Below are 21,318 nucleotides of genomic sequence, written 5' to 3' on the forward strand. Positions count from 1 at the left end.
CCTGGGAGACGATTCTGTCAGAAAATGGGAACTATTGACAGGCCTTTTTCAGGAGAACTTTAAAAGGGTCCTAGCCTCTGAGGTCAGGCATAAAGGGTTTTGAGTTTTGTCCTTTTCTGCAGCCCCACCAAAAACAAATACCACCTTCAAATTTGGTTTATTAGTAGAACTGGTTACATTCAAAGGCTGTGGCTTATTAAGATTTTTTTTCTCTAAGAGAGGAAGCCCCCACCTACTGGGGAGGCAAGGCCCCACGGTGAGACAAGTCTCTGCCCCTGCAGTTCCGCCCTGTGGGGTAGTCACTCCTCAGGTAGCAGAGGGCTGGGGTGTAGGCACCGGGCACCAGCAAGGCAGGCACCTGTGCCCCACAGGCCAATTAGTGGGCTTCATTGAGCTGCCGTGCAACATCCAATATGTTCTTGGCGCCTTTGTTCAGCAATAAGGTGGCCAGACTGATGCCCAGGTTCTCAGCAGCCAGCTGGGGTTGTCGTGGAATGTTGTGGGCAGTGATGCCCACCAGCTGTGGATCATCCTCAGGGCCATCTTCATGCTGGATAGGGAAGAAGGGTTGGGTTTGGTGAGAACGAAAGGGAAGCTAACATAAAGGTGTGTCCCTTCCCTCCAGCCCTGGCACCTGGACAGGGACGTGGATGGTGGTCTGCATGGTGTCCTGCATGGTCTCTGCACCATTCAGACTCCAGACTCCTCCAGTCAGGTACAACTGGGAAAGAAAATGGCTGCCTCAGTAGACTGTCAGAACTACTTAGAAACCTGTGCTCTTCATGCCGGTGGATACACGGGAAACGCGAGTCCCTTCCCTGCCCTCCCACCCATCTTCCCCTGCTTACTTGCCCATCCTTAATAGCTGTATGCACTGCCACTGGCACACTGCAACCTCCTTCCTGCAACAAGTTCTCCCTGTTAGCTAAGACCCTTATCACCACCCTGTAACCAGAAGCCCACAGAGATAAAGCAGACCCCCGCTAAGGACATAACGGAAAATGAGGCAGGGGCCCAGACCTGTCCTGTCCATTCTTGAAAGAATGAGTTATGACTAAATACACAGCATTGAGAAATCTCCCCATTACCCTTCCTAATACCCACCCCTCCACAGGAGCACAGGTCCTACCAGGTGCCTCAGGAAGGATCGTTCAGCAATGCAGCGAAGTAGAGTCTCAGGATCGTGCAACACACCCACCAGATCCAAGATGTCCTGGTCTTTGGCTCGAACTTCCACACCCAGAGCCCCCTGATGGGAAAATAGCCTAAGATACCAGAACCAATCTTTTTCCAGCTAATAGAGCTAAGGGACAGTACTTGGTTGAAAACAAAAGGGGACAACAACACATGGCTTCGCTGGTCGAGCATACCTGACCCACAGCATACATGCACTCCTCAGGGTGCAGGATCTGTGGGGGCAGAAGAGGCAGTCAGAAGGGTGGAGGTAAGGGTGCCCAGAAGCACACAGCACTGAGTTGGGGTTTCCCTACCTACAGAAAGCCTGGATAAGCAAAAGTGGGAGTCCAGCCTCTGATCCCCAACCTCCCCAACCTGGGACTCATTTCCAGCTTGCACTGGCTAGAGGTGGGTATTCAGAAAGAATATAGGCAGGAAGGAGATGAAGATTACTAGAGAGGGGAAAGGGACAGGCCCTACCTGCCCCACCCGGTTCTGCCAGCCCATGCGCTGCAGGCCAGCTGCAGCCAGGATGATGGCACTGAACTCCTGCAGCTCATCCAGCTTCTGCAGCCGCGTGTTGAGGTTTCCCCGCTGTGGAGAGACGCTAAGGACCACAAGATCTGGGCAGGCTGGAGCCTGATACTGTTTCCTCTGCCTGAGTCTCTCTAGCTGCTAACTTCTCACCTTTGAGTTCTCAGCTTGGTGACAACTGCTAACACTTACTCATACTTGCTATATGCCACACACTGTCCTGAAGTGCTTTATATACATCAATTCACTGAATTTTCACCAAAGCCCTAGGGTGATAGAGTAGGCAGTAGTAGTACCATCTCCATTTTACAGATGAGGAAATGATACAGAGAGGTTTTAAGTTATTATATTTAACCTTACCCAAGGTTACAACACCTCTGAGAAGCCTTCCTTGACCCTCAAGTCTGTTTAGATGTTCCAGGTATAAGCCTCCAGAGAATTCTCTACTTTCCACATTGAAGCACTTAGCAAATACTACTTTGAAAATCAGCTTTACAAACATAACTGTAAAAATCAAAATATGGTGGAATATAAAATAAAAATGGATTTATGGTTACCAAAGGGGAAAATAATAGGGTAGGGATAAATTCGGAGTTTGAGATTAGCTGATACAAACTACTACATAAAAAACAGATAAACAACAAGGTCCCACGGTATAGCACATTGGAACTATGCCCAGTATCTTGTAATAAACCACAATGGAAAATAATATGAAAAGGAATATGTATATATAACTGAATCACCAAATCACCAGAGGTTAACACAACATCGTAAATCAACTATACTAAAATTAAAAAGTTTAATTAATTAAAATGGAAGCAACTGCCAATCCCACTGCCTCCATGTAATCATTATTCAGCATCACTCTGTATTGTCAATGCCTGGTTGTTTGTCTCCAGAACTAAAATGTAAACTATGTTAGGAGGGACAATGCTGATCTTCCTCACCATATCCCCAGTGCCAGACACTTGCTTGGGGCTAAAAAAACATGAAAGGATTATGAATGGATGGATGGATAGATGGGTGGGTGGATGAATGGGACAACATGCAGTCTACTGCATTCACAGTCCACCTCCTCTGGAAGTCCTTCCCACTCACAACTCCCAGGGCCCTCTGGACTTTGTCTTCCTCCTTGGCTGCTGCCTCCTCCCTTCTCTGAAAGGATACAATACTCTTGAACTCCAGATGTGGGAACTTTCTCTGCAGCTGGGCTGCTCTCCGCAGGGAGCTAGTTCCTACCACGCTGTGCAGAAAGATGGTTTAAAATTATATTTAACCCTAAGCAGGAACTGTTCTGAAATCTCTTCCTTCCACCCCTCCATCTGCTGTACATATCCCAAGATGCCTGTCCACTCACCTCTTTTCTGGCAAGGTTTCTAGAGTCTTCCCAACAAATTTTGGGTGAAAGACAACAGCATCATAGGGGCTTTCCCGCCTGGAGATGGAGAGGTCATAGAATGAGGGAAGGATCTCAGTTCAGGTCACTTCCAGTCTCTCTAAACAGTCAACTAACTAGCATTTTCTGAGTTTTCTGCCATGCATGACATTCCTTAGGTTAGGGGAGACAGCCTAGAGACAGAAGGCCAAGTTCCAAGGGGAAAAGTCAAGGTTAATGTGATTTCCCTGACTGGAAGGGATCTTACTTGCAGACAGCGCCAATGGTGAAGCCAGGAGGAAGCACCGTGGGCAGGTCCTTCAGCGAGTGAACAACCAGGTCCACTCTAGGGAGATGGGAGAGAGGCAAGAAGAAGAGTCTGAGCAGCAGGCCCCAACCCTTCTCCACTCACTCCTGCCTGTTTGTCACTGGTGGAGCCTATAGCAGTTCAGGAAGCAGGCATTTCTGAGACCTTGGGTCCCTGAGACTTGCTCCCCCTCCTCTCTTCCCTCTCACCCCTCTCCCCCAGCCAGTCCAGCACCCCAGGCAGCCAGATGGCTCAGATCCAGGACTCTCTCCTTTTCTGAGGCCTGAAAATCTCACATTTGAGCCCCTCTCTAGCCTATCTAAGCATTTAAGCCTAACAGTCTAGCTGACACCCAGATGTGATGTGCACTGGGTCCTAGTGAGAGCTTGGGAGGGTGTCATGCTCCCGATTTCACTTACTCATTCCTCTCCAAGGCATGCTCCAGCTCCTTGGTGAACAGGCTCTTCTCTCCAATCTGCCAGGCAAGAAAGAACTTCAAGGTGAATCTTTGGGGGAAAGAAAAGAGAAGCAGGGAGGAAAGGGTTGGATGAAAAATGGTGTTACCTTAGAGAGCGCGGTATCAAGAATCTTGTCCCCCGTGGTGGACATAGCAACTGAAGAGAAAGTCAACCAATTAGATGCTCATGAAACTGCACTTTCTGAGCCCCTCCTAAGCCCAGCTCTTGTGCTAAGATCGGCACTGGAGAGAGAGGCACAAAAGTGACAGATCCTATCCCCTGAGAAAGTACAATCTAGGAGGAAGACCAGACGCAATCATAAGAAGACCCAAAGCAGAAGATGTTAAAATGTTAGGCTAGCCCAGGTAAGCTCAAAGCTGGAGGTGTTCAGAGGAGGAATGGGCCCTCCAAACTGGGGATAGCCAAGAACTCTCAGAGGCAATGGGACCAGGCTCTAGTCAAAGAAACCCCCTCCAGCGGGGGTAAAAGCTTCCCATCAGCTTCCATTCCTGTCCAGAAAACTCACTTATTTCAAACTGCAGGCCTGGGTATAAAGCTTTCAGCATTGCCACCACACTGTCCGTCTGTATGCGAGCCAGCTGGGGGGAGAAATTCAGGTTAGCCCTGTACTCTGGCCACTGCCCTAGGCTCAAATCCTCACAGGGTCATGGAGATCCTGAAGGGACTGGAATTGAGAGAGGCGATTGAATGGCCACCTAGGAAGGGGAGGGGTCTGGACTAGGAGTCCTCTGTACCCCCAATAACTTCCCCAGCCTAGGGACTATCTCTTCACAGAATGCCATCTGTCATTCTGCATGGGATTTAATGCTCAGTCACCCCATTTCCTTCATCCCCAGGCTGCTGAGAACCCTCTGGGCCCCCCAACTTATAATACTATGAACACAGAACTCTTCGGACAAACCTCCTCCACCCTGGTACCTGCACTAACCTGGCTCTTGCGGGTACCCACTCGAATCACTCTCATCTTTGGGGTGTCTTCTTCCTGCAAAAAAAGTCCCCAGGTTACAGTTCCCGCTGCTATTCGAGGTCCTCAAAACCTTGTCCAAGAACCAGAGTCACTGGCTTGGAATAAAGGATCCTCAGCCCCTTCCCTGTGGCCACCTGAGCCTCAGAGTGGGGAAAGACTCTCCAAGACAGTCCCTTTAACTTCCCTAATACCTTCTGCCTCCTCACGGATCCAGAGAAGCAGAGACCAGAGGGAGACGACAGCAGGACCCGCTGTTGCTGTAATGCCAAGGACACTAAACCTGAAGCCCATCTAAGCAAAGGCACCAGGAATGCTGCACCCAACCAGGTGGATAGAGAGATAAAGCCCATCAGCCTGGCCCCAGAGAGGGCGGGCCTGCAGCAGGCAGGGGCAGGGCAGCTGGGGCCACACAGGGGAACTTGCGCTGAGTCACTGAGGACAAGTTCAGCATCCCCAACAGAGCAGCACTCAAGAAAGCGTCAGTGCTACCTAGGTACTGTAAGACCTACCCAATAGCTGCCACACTATGGATCCCGTAATCTGGTTGGTATGCAAATGTAAAGGACTGGGGTCAATAGATCTGACATATAGTCCTGCTCAGCCTCTTGGCAGGGTGACCTTAAATTCACCATCTTTGTTTTTCATCTATAAAGTTATTTGTTCATCTATAAAATGAAATTTGCACTTAAGTATCTTCTGCTTTTGATATTCTATAAGACTAAGAGGATAAACTGTCTAATGTCCCTTCACCTAGAATGTGGCCTCTGATTTCACCAAGAAGGAAATATTAGGATGTCATAGACCAAGCCAAGAACTCTGGGACATACCTCTTCCTCTTGTCAGGGTACCTTGGACAAACGTAATCAGTGCCAACCAGGGAGAACTGAGTTCTCCAGTCTGAGGTCCTATTTCTTTCCAGATCAGACAATAGCCCCTACAGACACTATCAACTTTCCCTATTCTGGAATCTTCATCCTATGGAGTTCTTCTGCAGCCAGGTATCTGGGGCCTCTGTTACTAGAGGAGGTAACAGCTGGTTGCTCTCAGACTCTAGTCTGCTCCACAGCTATCACTTCTCCAATAAATAAACCCTAGGGTACCCTGAGCAAATTAGACTAAGCTCAAAATGACAAACATGGCCACTAAAATTCTGGGCCACAAGGAGCCCACAGAAACATCCCGGAAACTGCAATGTTCAAACTATCCCTTAGTTTTATTGACTCTGCACAGAATATTCAAGTAAAAAGATTCTTATCAAGTACATATATACTAGAGCTATTGCTATTAATCTTCATAACAACTTAGCAGGTAGAGAGGAACCTGTTATAGAAGCAAAGGCTGGCTGTGAAGAGCAAAGCAACTTGACCAGGGCCACAGGTTAAATCATGGGTGCATGCCTGTGCAGGTTCAGTCATGTCTGACTCTCTGTGACCCCACGGATTGTAGCCCACCAGGTTCCTCTGTCCATGAAATTTTCCCAGCAAGAATGCTGGAGCAGGTTGCCATTTCCTACTCCAGGGGATCTTCTGACCCAGGGACCGAACCTGAGTCTCCTGCATTGGCAGGCGGATTTACCATTGGGTAAAGAATTCTTTACCACTGAAAGTTGGAATCCACATCTTGTTACTTCTAGTCCAGCTCTCAGGTATGTCAAAAATGGCAAAGAATCCCACTCCTAACCAGCAGGTAGTTCAGGAAGAGATAAACAGCTTCTCCCCTCCTTATCTCAGGCTGACTTTGGCCTCACCGGCTCTGCACTTTACATCTGCACAAGCCCAAAGTTAGGACCCCAGGCTAAGGATAGGAAGGCTCGAGGGCGCTCCCCACCTACAAAGGTAGTAACTCAATGGTGCCTCAGCGGGGGAATTTTGAGTGTAGGTTGGGGCTAGGTGGCCGTTAAAAGAAAAAAAGGGGGAGAAGGTGCACTTCCAAAACGTTTGTGTGTAGTTCGGAGACTTAGAGGTAAGCTCTCTTCCCTCGGTCCGAAGTGCCTCGGACCTGTCTCGAGTGAAGGGATCCCATGGAATAGCACCCTGTCTCGTGTACATGAATTTTCCTGGGTTGGGTCACTAAATCTAGAGCCGTGGACTCCAGGCCTCATGGAATGCCATTCAGATCCCCGCAGCAACGTTGTTCCAGTCCGAGACAAACCTTTTGCTCTTAAGTCTGTCCTCACCGTTCACAGATTCCCCTAGGGCAACACGGATTTTAAGGGCAACACGGATTTTAAGGGCAACACGGATTTTAAGGGCAACCCAGCTACTGGCCCTTTAAAAACTATTCGGGCCAAAGGGGGTTGAAAAAAAAAAAAAAAGACAGATAATCGTCCCGACCAATAGGTGACGGACAGTGGCAACTTGGGGCCAATCGTTGCACCGCTAGTGCGGAAGACTGAGGTTGAGCGGGTCACCGGCTCTGAACTCACCGCCGTTGCGGCCGCGTTGCCATTACCAGACATGGCTGTGCTCAGCAGGTAGGCCGGGGGCTGCCGCCAATGTCCTCCGGTGTCGGGGAAGCCGAAGGCCCCTGCCGGCCGGACACTGGGCTCGCGCAGGTCTCCAGCTTCTCCAGCAGCCACACTCCCGGCTCCGCTAAAGGAATACGTCACTTCCGGCGCCGCCCGACGGGGCGGGACTTCCCCTGGGCGGGAATTAGAACGATTGCAACAGCAAAGACCTTACCTGGGGTTACCATCGCTAGTGATATTGCAACCTTACTTATTTAATTTATATGCAGAGTACATCTTGCGAAATCCCGAACTGGATGAAGCACAGCTGGAATCAAGATGGCGGGGAGAAATATCAATAACCTCAGATATGCAGATAACACCACCCTTGTGGCAGAAAGCAAAGAATTAAAGAGCCTCTTGATGAAAGTGAAAGAGGAGAGTGAAAAATCTGGATTAAAATTCAATATTAAAAAAACTAAGATCATGGCATCCGGCCCCATCACTTCATGACAAATAGATGGGGAAACAATGGGAACAGGACGGACTATTTTCTTGGGCTCCAAATCACTGCAGATGGTGACTGCAGCCATGAAATTAAAAGACGCTTGGATGGAGAAGGAAATGGTAACCCACTCCAGTATTCTTGCCTGGAAAAGTCCATGGACAGAGGAGCCTGGCGGACTGCAGTCCATGGGGTTACATGACTGAGCATGTGTGCACGAGGGTGGAGGGAGATGGGTTGGTAGCAAAAAACTGGTAGAACTAAAAATAAATAAAGACGCTTGCTCCTTGGAAGAAAAGCTATGACCGACCTAGACAGCATATTAAAAAGCAGAGACATTACTTTAGTGACAAAGGTCTGTCTGGTCAAAGCTATGGTTTTTCCAGTAGTCACATAAAGATGTGAGTTGAACCATAAAGAAAGCTGAGTGCCGAAGAATTGATGCTTTTGAACTGTGGTGTTGGAGAAGACTCTTGAGTCCCTTGGACTGTAAGGAGATCCAAACAGTCCATCCTAAAGGAACTCAGTCCTGAATATTCATTGCTAGGACTGATGCTGAAGCTGAGGCTCCAATACTTTGACCACCTAATGCAAGGAACTGAGTCACTGAAAAGACCCCAATGCTCGGGAAGATTGAAGGCAGGAGGAGAAGGGGACGACAGAGAATGAGGTGGTTGGATGGCATCACTAACTCGATGGACAGGAGTTTGAGCAAGCTCTGGGATTTGGTGATGGACAGGGAAGCCTGGTGTGCTGCACTCTATGGGGTCGCAAAGAGTTGGACATGACTGAGCGACTGAACTGACTGAGAGCTCCTACTCTCCAAGGCTAGCTCCGGTCTTCATTGTTTTGAGACCCAGGCCCAACTATTCATTTTATTTTTACCTAGCCAGGAGTACCGATGTCCTGTGGCTAAAATATGCTCCCCAGATTTACCCACAAAATAAGTTCTTTGTTGTCCCTACTGCCCCCCAAAAGTCAATAAGCCAAAGTGTGAGTCCCTGAGAAGAAAAAGATATTAAGCCATACTATGCAGGGTTGCGGACTTCCCAGGTGGCGCAGTGGTAAAGAACCTGCCTGCAAGTACAGGAGACACAGGAGATGCAGGTTGGATCGCTAGGTCCAGAAGATCCCCTGGAGGAGAAAATGGCAACCCACTCCAGTATTCTTGCCTGGAGAATCCCATGGACAGAGGAGGCTGGTAGGCTACAGTCCAGGGCATCTCAAAGAGTCCAACATGACTGAGCACCCATACATGTATGAGGGTTGGAAGTAAGGCTACTTGAGCAATTTACCATGCCCCCAGGCTGGATTCAAAGTCTACAAATGAAAAGGGTCTGCTCTTGAAAGTTAATCATCCAGAATTCTACAGCTTTATCTCCTTAGCTGTGTCACAAGCAATTAGTGCAGCTTATGCAGTGCTTCTGCTACAACCCTGAAGTAGGCAACATTTTTATTTTTATTTTAAAAAATATTTATTTTGGGTGCTCGCTTCGGCAGCACATATACTAAAATTGGAACCATACAGAGAAGATAAGCATGGCTCCTTCACAAGGATGACAACGCAAATTCGTGAAGCGTTTCATATTTTGCTCTTTTTCCCATGGTCCAGATATTGCCTCCAGCCCAAAGGAAACGCCTTGGGCACGCAATGCTGAAATTGTTTTTTTTTCACTATTTAAAAAAAAAATTTATTTTGGGCAGGGCTGGGTCTTCATTGCTGTGTGGGCTTTTCTCTATAGTTGCAGTGAGCCAGGGCATTTCTATTTTTATAATGAGTCAAAACTGGCTCAGAGATCCAAGGTCATGCCTAAACACAAATAACTGTGAAATGGGAGTGCCAATACATTTTTAGTATTAGCCAGGAAAGGACTTGTTAGTAACGCTTTACCCATTAACAGTGCTAATAATTGTCTATTAATCACTTCCACAAATCTGGACACCTGTCGTCCATACCAGCCCCTGAGGGCTAAAAGTGTCCAAACTTGACTTACCTATGTGTGTTTCAAAAGCACCTAGTATTTGACAGAGATGTTTTGCAGTTGAACTTTAAAAGATATGGGGTGGTCAACAGCCCCAAAGCAGATGAGAACTGGTGGTGTCCTAAAGCTAGCTTTTCTTCATCAACATGCCAAGATCCCTGCCCAAGGGGGCTATCTGTACACTACCAGGTACAATTCCTGCCATGTGCAAAGAAGCATGGAAGACTGTCATGTCCAGGCTGCCCCCCCAAATCCTTTCCTAGAGTCTGACCTGTCTGCCTCCTATTTTTTGAATTCCCTTACTCCCCTCCTTGCAGGGAGAAGGTGTCTTTAGAGCATGTGCTCTCTCTTCTCCATTCCTTCATCAGTGAATACAGTTTCTACTCTGCTATACCAAACTTGATTTCTACTGGCATTTGCAACTTCAAGCAAAGGATCCATTGAGGAGTCACCAACCTGCTGGGGACCAATAACACATCCATTGATTGGCTCCTTAAAGCTTCATAACAGCCATACCAGAAAGATGTTGTAATTCCTTATGCATAGACGAAGAACTGAGGTTCAGAGAAGGTTCAGAATTGCCTTAAGTGGAACTAGGATTCAAGCTCTGGAGAGCTGATCCAAAGTCTGTATTCTCAGCTGCTTCCAATGTAGTGCACTCCACCTTTTCTAAATACTGCGTAAACCACAATGTCCAAGTTACTTCTTTTAATCAAACAGACCCATAGGAGCAATTTTCCAATGGGCAGTGTAACCCAAATGACACACAGACACCTATAACAACACAAACTTCAGCTGACAACTTCCAAGACAGAAAAAAATGTTTCATAAAGGCCCTTTTTATCCTGCTTATCATCTGGTGCTGAATACAGCAAGACACCGACCCACCCATTATGAAGGCAAGCTTCAGTCCAAGGCCCCTCACCAGACTCCGCCTCCTGCCTGAACACCTTGTCCACACAAGAGCCAGAGACCAGCCTCACTACAGAGCAGCCTCAGTCCAGGCTGCTCTTGGGCCTCAGGCCTTAGCCTTTGCAGACGTTCTTCAGTAGACTGAACTGTGCTAAATGCCAGAGGCCTGGCTTGTTACTGGCATGAAGTCTCGTTAACATCATCTTTAAGGAACTCTGTAGCAAGGGAAAGGACGCTCTAGGAGAGCAGAGGTAAAGAAGTACATTTTGCAGTTAAGAATCACCAAGAAGTCTCCACAATAAATCCTTCAACCCCGAAATCATTATATGTTTTTATTTATAGACTCTGGGAGCCAGGACCCAAGCACAGCCTGGTGCTCTTGGATAGAGAATAAAGCAGCTATTGTCCAGACTCTGAGGTTACTGAGGTGCCCTCCCCCGCTGGTCTGGAATGATCTACACTGCTCAGAAAGGCAACAGGAGGAAGAGTGGATTGGCCAGCCAAAGGAGGAGGCAGGAAAAGAAAGTCCCCTTAAGTCCTGAGGGCAATGGCATCAGATGAGAGGGGGGTCCTGGGTAGGTCTCCCCAACTCCTACGCAACAGCGCTGTCTCTGCGTTCCTGCTGCCGGGCCTCTACCGTCACCCCCCTTCCCACTAGCGCCTACGTGCCCCTCCTGGCGTGCATGAGCAAGTCGCGCTGCAGCCCGGCCTCCAGGCTCGCAGTCAGTCGGGCTGTGGGCGGGTCGGTCAGCAGAGTCAATTTGTTGAAAACACCTCGGCCAAAGTAGTCAGCAATCACAGAGAAGCTGTCGTTGGAGCACTTGAGCTGAGGAAAGAGAAAAGGTCAGAGTCAGAACCCAGAGGAGGAGGAAAAGTGGGGCAGTCATGTGGCCACTCCCCCCCCCCACAACCTGGTGCTGGAACTGATCGTGGAGATCTCGCTTCTGTTCCTGGGCCCGGATCATATCCATGACCTTGCGGTTTTCAGGGAGGCAGGTGGGGCAGTCAGCGTCACTTTCTGAGTAACTCTCAAAGCAGTGTTGGTGGAAGGAGTGGCCGCAGAGAAAGTGGACTGAGGGCAGCTCCAAGGCACTGTTACAGATGCTGCACTTGGTCTTCTGGAAAATCTTCGGACTACAGGCAAAGGAGACCAGAAGAGTGGCAAAGAGTGAGGGCAGGGCCAGGAGCCATGTGGAAAGAGGAGATAGCTCGACAAAACAAGGAGAGCAACGTCCCCATTAAGCAATGACAAGGGACTCCCTTGAAGGTCCAGTGGTTAAGAATCTGCTTGCTAATGCAGGGGTCACAGGTTCAATCCATAGTCTGGGGCAACTAACCCTGTGCCCTCCAATTACTAAGCCCATGCTCTAGAGCCCACAAGCTGCCAACTACAGAAGCCCACACATCCTAAAGTCCATTCTCATCAACAAGAGATGCCACCATGATGAGAAGCTCAAGCACTGCAACTAGAGTAGCCCCTCACCACAACTAGAGAAAGTCTGTGTGCAGCAACAAAGACCCAAAGCAGCAATGAATGAAGGAATGAATGAATAGGAACTACGAGGCCCTGATCTTCCTACCACCTAAAGGAGGTCACAAGAGGATCCCACGTTGGGCCTTCAGGGAGTCTCAGCACACTCCCAGCATGTCCATCCAATCCATGGGGGGATTGCTATCTCTCTTTCAATTTCCACTACTGCCACTAAATTCTTTCAGGTCTTAATCGCATGTGACCCTTTCCTGACCTTTTTCTTTCCTGACCTTTCCTGACCCTTTCCTGAAACAAGACCTTTCCTGACCACTTTATCAATTACAACACACCTAAACCTCTCACCCTATTCCTCTTCCTCAATTTTCTTCTTAGAACTTAGCACCATCGAACACACTACAGTAGTATGCTTATTTAACACGTTTACTGTCTATCTCTACCTCCACAACATAAGCTCTGTGAAGGCAGGACTTTCTCTCTGTGTTAAGAATGGGGCTTGGGACAAAACGGACTCAGTAAATATTGATGGAATGAAGAAACTGGACATGACTTAGTGACTAAATAACAATAACAAATATTTTATAAAGTTAATGGCAAAGTTAAGGGTTAATGTCTACTATAAATACTTGTAAACTATCCACTTTTTTGTCAACGTTTTTTACTTCCGAGGGCTTCCCACCACAACTTAGATGTATCTTTAGGAAAGGTAAAATACAGGCACATATAGAGAGAAAAGTACCTGCTACAAGATAACAAAACCCAATAAATCATGTTCTATGTAATAAACCATTCTTTGGAATTCCAGCATTAAAACAGATCTTCAAGAATGAAATGCTGATACTTACTCCATATAATCCTTTGTATGTAAAAAATGACACCCTGTGAAGAACAAGCTTATCCCTGGATACCTCTACACTCCTGGATGCCAAGTACCTTGCCTTCAGCTCCTGGATCTCCTGGCGGATGCGGGTGGTCTCCTCTCGGTAGCGCCGCACCCGGAGCTCGTCCTGGGCGATCTGCTGGCTCTGTTTCTGCAGTTTTTGGACCAGATAGTCCCGGATGACAGACAGGGTGGCCGTGGAGTTGTGGGCCAGGGTCTGCACCACTGAGATGGGGGGAAGCAAAACCATGAAGCACGCAGCTTTCTGGACAGAGCTGAAGGACTCCTGCCCCAGAGCCCGACCGCCAGCAGCCTGTACCCACCTAGCCACCCAGCCCGCCCCCCAGAGTACCTAGAAGGGGTGGCATGAGGTTCTTGCTCTCGATGTGCTTGAGCACAGCCGCCACATACTCCTTGCAGTCCTCTTCCTTGCGGGCAAAGTAGCTGAGCGCCTGCTCCCACAGGGAGGGCTCCTGCTCCCCGTGGCGCTCACACACGGCAATCACCTGCCGGTACTGCTCGTGCTGCATGTGGTAGTGCATGATCTGCTGGAACCTGCGGCCAGGCGGGGTGTGCGTCAGCGGCCGACCCTCACTCACGCGAGCGACTCAGCTCTGCCCCTCCCCAGTACCCCGACTCTTACAGTTTGCCCTGCTCATAGAGGTAAAGGACTCCATCCTGGAAGTCGTGCATCTGGCAGAGGACCAGGGCCTTGTCAAAGACATCACAGAAGCGGCCACTCTTCAGTAGGGAGATGGCCTCTGCGTGAAGCTTCTCTTTGACCTAGAAGAGAAGGGTGGAGCTGCCGGACATTAGGGGAAAAGTGACTCCTAAGGAAGGCAACTACTCTTCCCCTCACTCCAATTTCCTCTTTTTTCTCCCCAGTATTTATTTATTTAGGTTACGCTGGCTCTTAGTTGTGGCATATGGGATCTAGTTCCCCGACTAGGGTTCGAAACCAGGCCCCCCACACTGGGAGTGCAGAGTCTTAGCCTGCCTAAAACTCTGGTTTTAGACCAGCAGTGAAAGTCACTCAGTCGTGTCTGACTCCCTGCAAGGAAGTCTTCAATTTTCTTTTCATGGGGAACCATTTAGCCCCTCAGGGTGAGGTGTTATTGATCTAAAGCAAGCAGCAAGTGGCAACCAGGGAAGAAATGGAAGGGCTGTCTTTTTCTCAACACCTCTGGTAGCTCTGCCAGGCCTCACCTGTGGATCCTCCTCGTGGGCCCAGTTCTGGAGTCGCAGCTCAAGCAGCGTGTCATAGATGCCCTGCGGGGAGTCAGGTTGCACCTCACTCATGTGCTCTAGGAACGCCTTCAGCTCTCGAGGGTTGTTGGCAAAGATGGGGATGAACTCCTCCGAGTTGGCCTAGGATGGCAAGGGACGAGAGAGGAGGCCAAGTGAGTGGGCCTGCTACCCATGCCCCTAAGATGACCCCCATATGTTCAAAAGCCGTTCTCCCTGAGGCCTCACCCTGCAGCCTGGAGCCTCCCTATCACCTCGGCCTTCAAGGCTAGGCCGATAGTCGGTACAGAGTCCCTTCAGCAGCTGGGTTGTCTGCTCTGGTATATGGTGCATGAGGATCTTGCCATAGCGTTTCATGTTGCTCTCCGCCTGCTCAAAAGGCAGCTTGCCAATATATCGGAGGGCTTCCTGATAATTCTGTGGGGACAGAAAGGGCAACGGAATTGCATGCTCCTGCCTCACCCATCAAGACACATTTTATTTCTATTACTATTTTCTTCTTTGGGCTCCCTGCGTGGATTCTCTAGTTGTGGCGCACGTGGGCTCAGTTGCCCCACAGCATGTGGGCTCTTAGTTCCCTGACCAAGGACTGAACCCATGTTCACTGTATTGGAAGGAGACCCTTTAACCACTGGACCCCCAGGCAAGTCCTAGAAGGTACTTTCATCATCCGAGGGATATCCCAGAAAAAGAACACGGCCTGCCCGAGTCAGGAGGCTCACCTACCTTGATGTCCTCTAGCTGGATCTTTAAGTACCACTCATGATGAGCATGGTTCTCAGCCAAATAGAGGGCGTGAGAGTAGTAGCCAGCCTGCCGGAGGACCTTGATGGCTGTCTCCACATCAAAGTGGACTTCACTCTCACTCTTTGTCTGTCAGGAAGACGTTAGACAAAACCATTCACAGAGAGGTTGTGGCTGGGCAAGGGAAAGGAAATATGCATCTCATTCTAAGACCAGATTCTTAAGGTAACAGTAAGGTGGATTTTTTTTTTTTTTTTGCCACACCGAGTTGCATGTGGAAACTTAGTTGCCCCACAGCAGGGAGCGAACCCATGATGCCTGCAGTGGAAGCAAAGTCTTAATCACTGGACTTCCAGGGAAGTGCCACAGATGATGCTTTTAAAACATAGTTATCCTGCCTCTCCACAAGTGTTCCTCTGCCTCTACTGTTAGAGGGATGCCTCTAGGGACACTGGGCTTCCTGAGGCTTAGATACCACAAGAAGTTCTGGCATCAAGAAACAAGACGGGGGGAATTCCCTGGAAGTCTGGTGGTTGGGACTCTATGCCTTCACTGCTGGGGGCCCAGGTTCAGTCCCTGGTGGGGGAATGAAAATCCCACAAGCCACACAGTACAGCAAAAAAAAAAAAAAAAAAGAGAGGGGAGACAGGAGAGAACTCACAGAAAAGGCTATTTCTCTTCCTTGCCTACAGACCAGAGGACCAGAGGCTTCTGGTTCCTAAATACAGGCAGCTCTTCCCTCTCCCTGCAGTCCTGGTGAAGCCCCTCAAGGAACCCTCTGCCAGCACCACTCTGCACCTTGATGAACTCCTCCAGCTTCGAGCTGTCCTTGAGCTTGGTGTAGCAGTTGAGCAGCAGGGTGGTGTGGTCGGCGTTGGCCAAGGACTGCCGGTGCAGGGTCTGCAGGTAGGCCGTCAGGTTATGGATGCGCTGGGCATCGAGGAACTTGCGGATCACGTATGATGGCTCCAACTTTCCAATGGTTCTAGGGAGACACAGGTGTCCAACAGCATCAGGATCATCATACTTCTCAAACTTTCATATGCATAGGAATCACTTGCAGGTCTCGAAATGCAAATTCTGTTTCAGCAGGTCTGGGGTGAGGCATGAGATCCTGCAATTCTCACAAAATCCCAGATGCTATCGATGCTACTAGACTGGGGACCAGAGGAGCAGCAAGGCTCCAGAACACTGGTTCTGAAAACAGGAATTCTAGAGAGGTTGGCAAAGAAGCTAGACAGGGTCTTAGAACCCTTCACTAGGTCAGAAAACTAATTAGTACCAAGAAAAGAAACGGTGGAAACAAGAGATGAATACCCTTTCCCCTTTAAAGAATTTGATCAAAATGAGTATTAACAAAGGCCAAGCTAACATTTAAAATAACAGGTACTTTTCAGCTCAACTTCCTTGAGAGCTTTTCTGGTAGCTCAGACAGTAAAGAATCTGCCTGCAATGCAGGAGATCTGGTTTCAATCCCTGGGTTGGGCAGACCTCCTGGAAAAGGCTACCCACTTCAGTATTCTTACCTGAAGAATTTCCATGGACAGAGGAGCCTGGTGGGCTACAGTCCATGGGGTCGCAAAGAATCAAACACAACTAGTGACTAGCACTTTCACTTTTCATCAGCTCAACTGCATACTGGTCATGTAGCATCTGACCCTAAATATTCCCTTTCCAATAAGGTATACTGTCTCCTCATTTGAGGAATCGCAATTTATGTAGGAAAAAAGGACAATTCACGATGGAGTCCACCATCCGCCCCAGTCCCCAAGTGCAGATTTCAGTCTAGCTGGCTCTCCGTTCCTGCATTCACAGGTTTATCCTAAAGCGCCTCCAGACTGACCGGATATACTGCTGGACAGCACCATCGTGGTTGCCCTTGCTATAGAGATGGTCCCCATACTGCATGAAGATCTGGGCCAACCCATCACTGTCTAGATGCTGGCTCTTGGCCAGGTTAATCGCCATCTCAAATAGGTTCTTCTTAAACAGCATCTGGAAAGGAAGAGAGATTAGAAAACTGGAAGAAGGAGGCCTAAGAAGACACCTTCCCAGAATGCACCCACAACACACAAGCCAGACGGTTATGAAGTTCCAATCAGCCTAGATCTTAGGGTGAGACCCCCAGACACCCCAAGACTAACATTAGCTCACCTCACTAGGTTCTCTGCAGGCAGGCAGAGTGGACCCTGAGAGTGGGCTCAGGCCCCCAGCCACTGCTTCCCTCTAAAGCCACATCTCAGACCACTGACCTTGGAATCTTACCCTAAAGAGGCTGAGTAAGGCTGTGACCCAAAGGGAAGGAAACACCCTGGCCAAGGCGACTTGGGGAGTCTGTTCCTAGAGCCGTGTCTGGGTGCCCATAGCCAGCTCTGGGAACCTGGTGGCCTTGCCTCCAGTTTGGTCTGTGTGTCCTTCTCCTGCAGTGCGTGGACCCGCCCATCCCGCGTCAGCACGTACAGGGAGCCCCACTCAGCAAGCACATCCACTATATCCTCAAAGACAGCGCTATAGGCTATGAACTTGTTGCACAGGTCATAGATGTTGAGAATCTGTTTGTCAGAGCTCTGGGAGTCCCGGCTGGTAAACTCTGACCTGGGTGGGAAAGAAAAAGCACCGGATATTTATCTGTACCACCTCAGTCTCAGCTCCCCTCTATTTCCTTTCCCTTGACAACTCTGGTGCTACCTATTCCTCCCAAAACAAGTCACTGCTAGCAGCTCATCCTTCAATACACAGCGTGGTGCTGGCAGCTGTGGGAAGAGTATGTGTAGACCTGATCTTACCTTTAAGGATCCTATAATTAATACAGGCAACAGATTGAAAACTTAAGTAATTCCAACATCCAAGATTTAACAAATAATTAGTGCTGAATGAAAACTAATATCTGACAAGGATCGCCTGCAACACGCTGAAGATTCTGTCCCACTTTCTGATGACTCAGGAAAAAAAGAAAGAAAAACCACCCTGTGTTGCATCTCCCAGCATTTTCCAATCTCTCCACTATTCAATCCCTTGTTCCTCTACCCAATTCATTTCGCCCAAGTAATTAAACAACCCAATACCAGGCCCCAAATTCCCTGGACCAGTGAGTGCAAAAGGATTGCTCAGCAAATGTCTGCAGCAAAAGCACACTTTTCAGCAAAAAAAAAAAAAAGTTATAACTGAGTCTAGGTGTAAACACCTCTACAAAAAGTACAAAGTAGGAGGTTGACAGGATGTAGGCATCAGGAGTTTGAAATCAGGTTAATTCTAGGGAACAAGCCCAGGCCACTCCCTTTTGCTTCTCCATAGAATCCTTACTTGGGAGAAACCTTCCGGTCACGGGAGACAATGACAAGATAGCCTCTAAACCAGTGAGCGATGAGTTTATGGCCCTCAAAGGCAAAGCAAGGCCCACGTTCATCAGGCTGGTACAGATAGACACATTCGTCTCCCGCCACTATGAACTGCAGGTCCTGAGAAGGGTCGCTGAGGGCTGAGCAGCGCAGGCCGCAACCATGGGTGTCCAATTCCACACGAGGATAGTCCTTTCCAGAAACTATGTAGGACTGTGAGAAGTAAGAGAGGGGTTAACAGGCTCCCTTTGAGGAGGTGGCATCTAAATGTTCCCAAAGGTATCCCCACCTCCATACTGGCTCTCTTAATTCTTAGCACCCTAAGACTTTACCTGGATGCTTGCCTTCTCCATTAAATGGGCCATTACCATCAGCCATCTACTAAATATATAAGCAGAGACCACATTTTCTTCCTCTGTACACACTATCACTACTTACTACAGATATTCAGCAAGTAAGAGAATTTTACTGCTTTATCAGAAAACTCTGGCTGAAAAGAAAACTATTGGTGTGAGTAAGCTGTTATATTAGAAGCACAAGAACCAAAGAAGTAACTTGTCCAGCATCACTTAACAAGCCTATTAAAAGAAAAACTTATGTCTTCTGCTACAAGCCCAAGAGTTCTTTTCCTAGCTCTAACTCTTCCCAGTCTCCTAAGTAAAGAAATAAAATATTAAATTAGGCGAATGTTTCAAGGCTATGATTAAAAATATAAGAACCTCTTTTGTCAGTTCCTTACCCTAGCCCACTGAACAATAAAAAAGCCTTTCCTACTTGCCCCTAACAGTCATACCAGGAGGCGCTGGTCATACCTGAACATTCTCAGTTGTCACAACAAACAAGTGAGTGGTCTTTCCTGCTTGGCGAAAGGCCAATCCAGTAACAGGATAGTTGCCCTTGTGCAAAATCTGGGTCTTGCTATGTCGGTCCCGAGTGATGTCCCCTTTGTTCAATGTAACACTGCCATCTGTGAAACCTGTAGGAGAGTGGGGAACAACATTTTATTGAGGCTGAAAAGGCACAGAAGCAGAAAAAAACCTTTAGAGGCACTTTTAGAAGTGACCATCTTTCTCCTCATACCCAACCTCTCCAGTGGTTACCATGAAAATTAGTACTTATTTTCAAAAAACAAAACTATATGCTTTCCCATCCTAAACTTTAAAATCTCAAAAGGCCTCACTTTAGTACAAAATAGTCTCATGAAAACAGTGAAAATGAGCTGTAGAAGCAACTCTGAAGGAACTCTATAAAGAATCATGGGGTGTTAGCTTTGCCTTCTTTCTTCTTACCAATGGCCATAAAGTTGAGATTTTCATGGACAGTCAAACAAGATACAACAGTCGGTTCTGTCCCCGGGATGGCAGGGAAGATTCGAGTGCAAAGTGGATTGCCACCATCTCTCTTCTCCAGGTTCCAGATCTTTACCTGGGGATAGACCTCAGATGTGTGAATGCTAGTCACCCTCCAGCGAATAATCATTCCCAGGCCTCTGGGTCTTTCTTGTTTCCCTTCTAGGACTCACCAGGGGGTTGATGCCTTCTTCATCCTCACCAACAGAGGCCAGAATATTGTGCTGCTTCAGTTGGTACAGGTGTGTCACCCGTAGTTTGTAGGCCTGGAAACCTGTAAGCTGTAGGGAGCGGGGCAAGAACCAGATCTGGCCTTCCATATGTGCAGAGCAGTCAAGGAGCCTCCTTTCCAAGGGGAGATTCTTACATTTAGCCCAAATAACAACTACCCCCCAGAGCTTCCCTGGTGGCTCAGATGGTAAAGAATCCACCTGCAATTCGGGAGACCTGGGTTCGATCCCTGGGTTGGGACGATCCCCCGGAGGAGGGCATGGCAACCCACTCCAGCACTCTGGCCTGGAGAATCCCCATGGACAGAGGAGCCTGGTGGGCTACAGTAACTGGGGTCCCAAACAGTCAGACATGACTGAGCACAGCACAGCACCCCAGTGGCTCAGCTAGTCAACAACCCACCTGCCAATGCAGGAGATGCAAGAGATGGAGGTTTAAACCCTGGGTCAGGAAGGTGCCCTGGAGAAGGAAATGGCAACCCGCTCCAGTATTCTTGCCTGGGAAATTCCATGGATAGAGAAGTCTGCATGGGTGTCAGTTCATGGAGTTGCAAAGAACTGGGCATGACTAAGCATGCATGCACAATAAAAAACAAAATCTACACAACTGTTTAAATTTTTCAAGGGTTTTGCCACATATTATCTCTGGAAACTCCCCATTTTAAAAAGAGTACAAAGGCCAGAGATTAGGGGCAGCATTATACAAAACAAAGCAAAAAACCATGGTTTCATTTAACTCTTCTCCCACAATATGGGCTGGGGAGATAATGACACCTTACATATTCATCTTTTAAAATCAACTTGCATCTGTTCTTTTGATCGACCTTAAAAACAAAAACCTTGCCCAACTGTTATTTTACGCCCCTTTTGCAGATAAGGAAATTGAAGTTCAGAGAGGTTAAACGACTTGCCCAGGATTATTCGCTCATTTGGCAACAAGCTAAAGAGAATGGACTTCCTCTTTTCTTCCCTCAGACCACAGAAGGAGCATTGAGCGCCCATCTAAAGGACACTGGCACGTAACACGAACCCCTCTGACCGACAGATTTCATCCAGCTGGATCTCTTCAGGGATTCGAGGAGGGAAGGGACAGCTCCACAAGAAGGATATCTCCAAAGACTAGGCTCCCTCTGCCTGAGTCGCAGACTGTGATGCCAGGAGGGAGGCAAAGGAACTTGGAAGCAGCGGGTCCAGAGGCAGGCGCGGCTCCGGGAGCAGCCCCATCATTGCCTTGTGGCTCCTTCACCAGCTCCTTGTCGAAGAAAACGAAGCGCCGCCACTGCAGGTAGGTCGCCATCTTGGCCGAAGGTCCCCGCCTTCGGGGAAGAGGTCACATGACAGGAGCCGGCGTATCACATGA

At 48.5% G+C, this 21,318-nt stretch overlaps 2 protein-coding genes and 1 non-coding gene across 6 annotated transcripts; 1 reads left to right on the forward strand and 2 right to left on the reverse strand.

Annotated features, from left to right (window-relative positions):
* Positions 1 to 140: 140 nt before the first annotated feature.
* Positions 141 to 7,458, reverse strand: HMBS (hydroxymethylbilane synthase). 4 transcript variants are annotated; one of them, XM_020872012.2, is made up of 14 exons: positions 7,264 to 7,457; positions 4,800 to 4,853; positions 4,377 to 4,449; positions 3,957 to 4,006; positions 3,812 to 3,867; positions 3,354 to 3,431; positions 3,068 to 3,145; positions 2,878 to 2,953; positions 1,657 to 1,770; positions 1,371 to 1,409; positions 1,130 to 1,249; positions 849 to 902; positions 635 to 721; positions 141 to 550 (listed from the first exon to the last, which is right to left on the reverse strand). In XM_020872012.2, the coding sequence occupies exons 1-14, from the start codon at positions 7,294 to 7,296 to the stop codon at positions 377 to 379; spliced, it is 1,086 nt and encodes a 361-aa protein (XP_020727671.1). In that variant the 5' UTR covers positions 7,297 to 7,457; the 3' UTR covers positions 141 to 376. The 4 variants fall into 4 exon arrangements, with proteins under 4 accessions (XP_020727671.1, XP_020727672.1, XP_020727673.1 ...); XM_020872013.2 differs by lacking the exon at positions 7,264 to 7,457 and adding an exon at positions 6,990 to 7,097; XM_020872014.2 differs by lacking the exon at positions 849 to 902 and having other exon boundaries at positions 7,264 to 7,458.
* A 1,815-nt stretch (positions 7,459 to 9,273) lies between these two features.
* Positions 9,274 to 9,381, forward strand: LOC139037306 (U6 spliceosomal RNA). Its single transcript, XR_011490127.1, has one exon. It is a non-coding gene; the product is annotated as a U6 spliceosomal RNA (small nuclear RNA).
* Positions 9,382 to 11,001: 1,620 nt separating this feature from the next.
* VPS11 (VPS11 core subunit of CORVET and HOPS complexes) lies at positions 11,002 to 21,292 on the reverse strand. The gene is made up of 16 exons (XM_070473486.1): positions 21,065 to 21,292; positions 19,902 to 20,046; positions 19,669 to 19,804; positions 19,192 to 19,355; positions 18,345 to 18,592; positions 17,435 to 17,636; positions 16,885 to 17,036; positions 15,840 to 16,026; positions 15,024 to 15,170; positions 14,526 to 14,714; positions 14,259 to 14,420; positions 13,696 to 13,835; positions 13,405 to 13,607; positions 13,106 to 13,277; positions 11,595 to 11,817; positions 11,002 to 11,509 (listed from the first exon to the last, which is right to left on the reverse strand). The coding sequence occupies exons 1-16, from the start codon at positions 21,253 to 21,255 to the stop codon at positions 11,345 to 11,347; spliced, it is 2,826 nt and encodes a 941-aa protein (XP_070329587.1). The 5' UTR covers positions 21,256 to 21,292; the 3' UTR covers positions 11,002 to 11,344.
* Positions 21,293 to 21,318: the final 26 nt, after the last annotated feature.

This window comes from Odocoileus virginianus, chromosome 10 (genome assembly GCF_023699985.2).
Source record: "Odocoileus virginianus isolate 20LAN1187 ecotype Illinois chromosome 10, Ovbor_1.2, whole genome shotgun sequence".
Classification (NCBI taxonomy): Eukaryota; Metazoa; Chordata; class Mammalia; order Artiodactyla; family Cervidae; genus Odocoileus; species Odocoileus virginianus.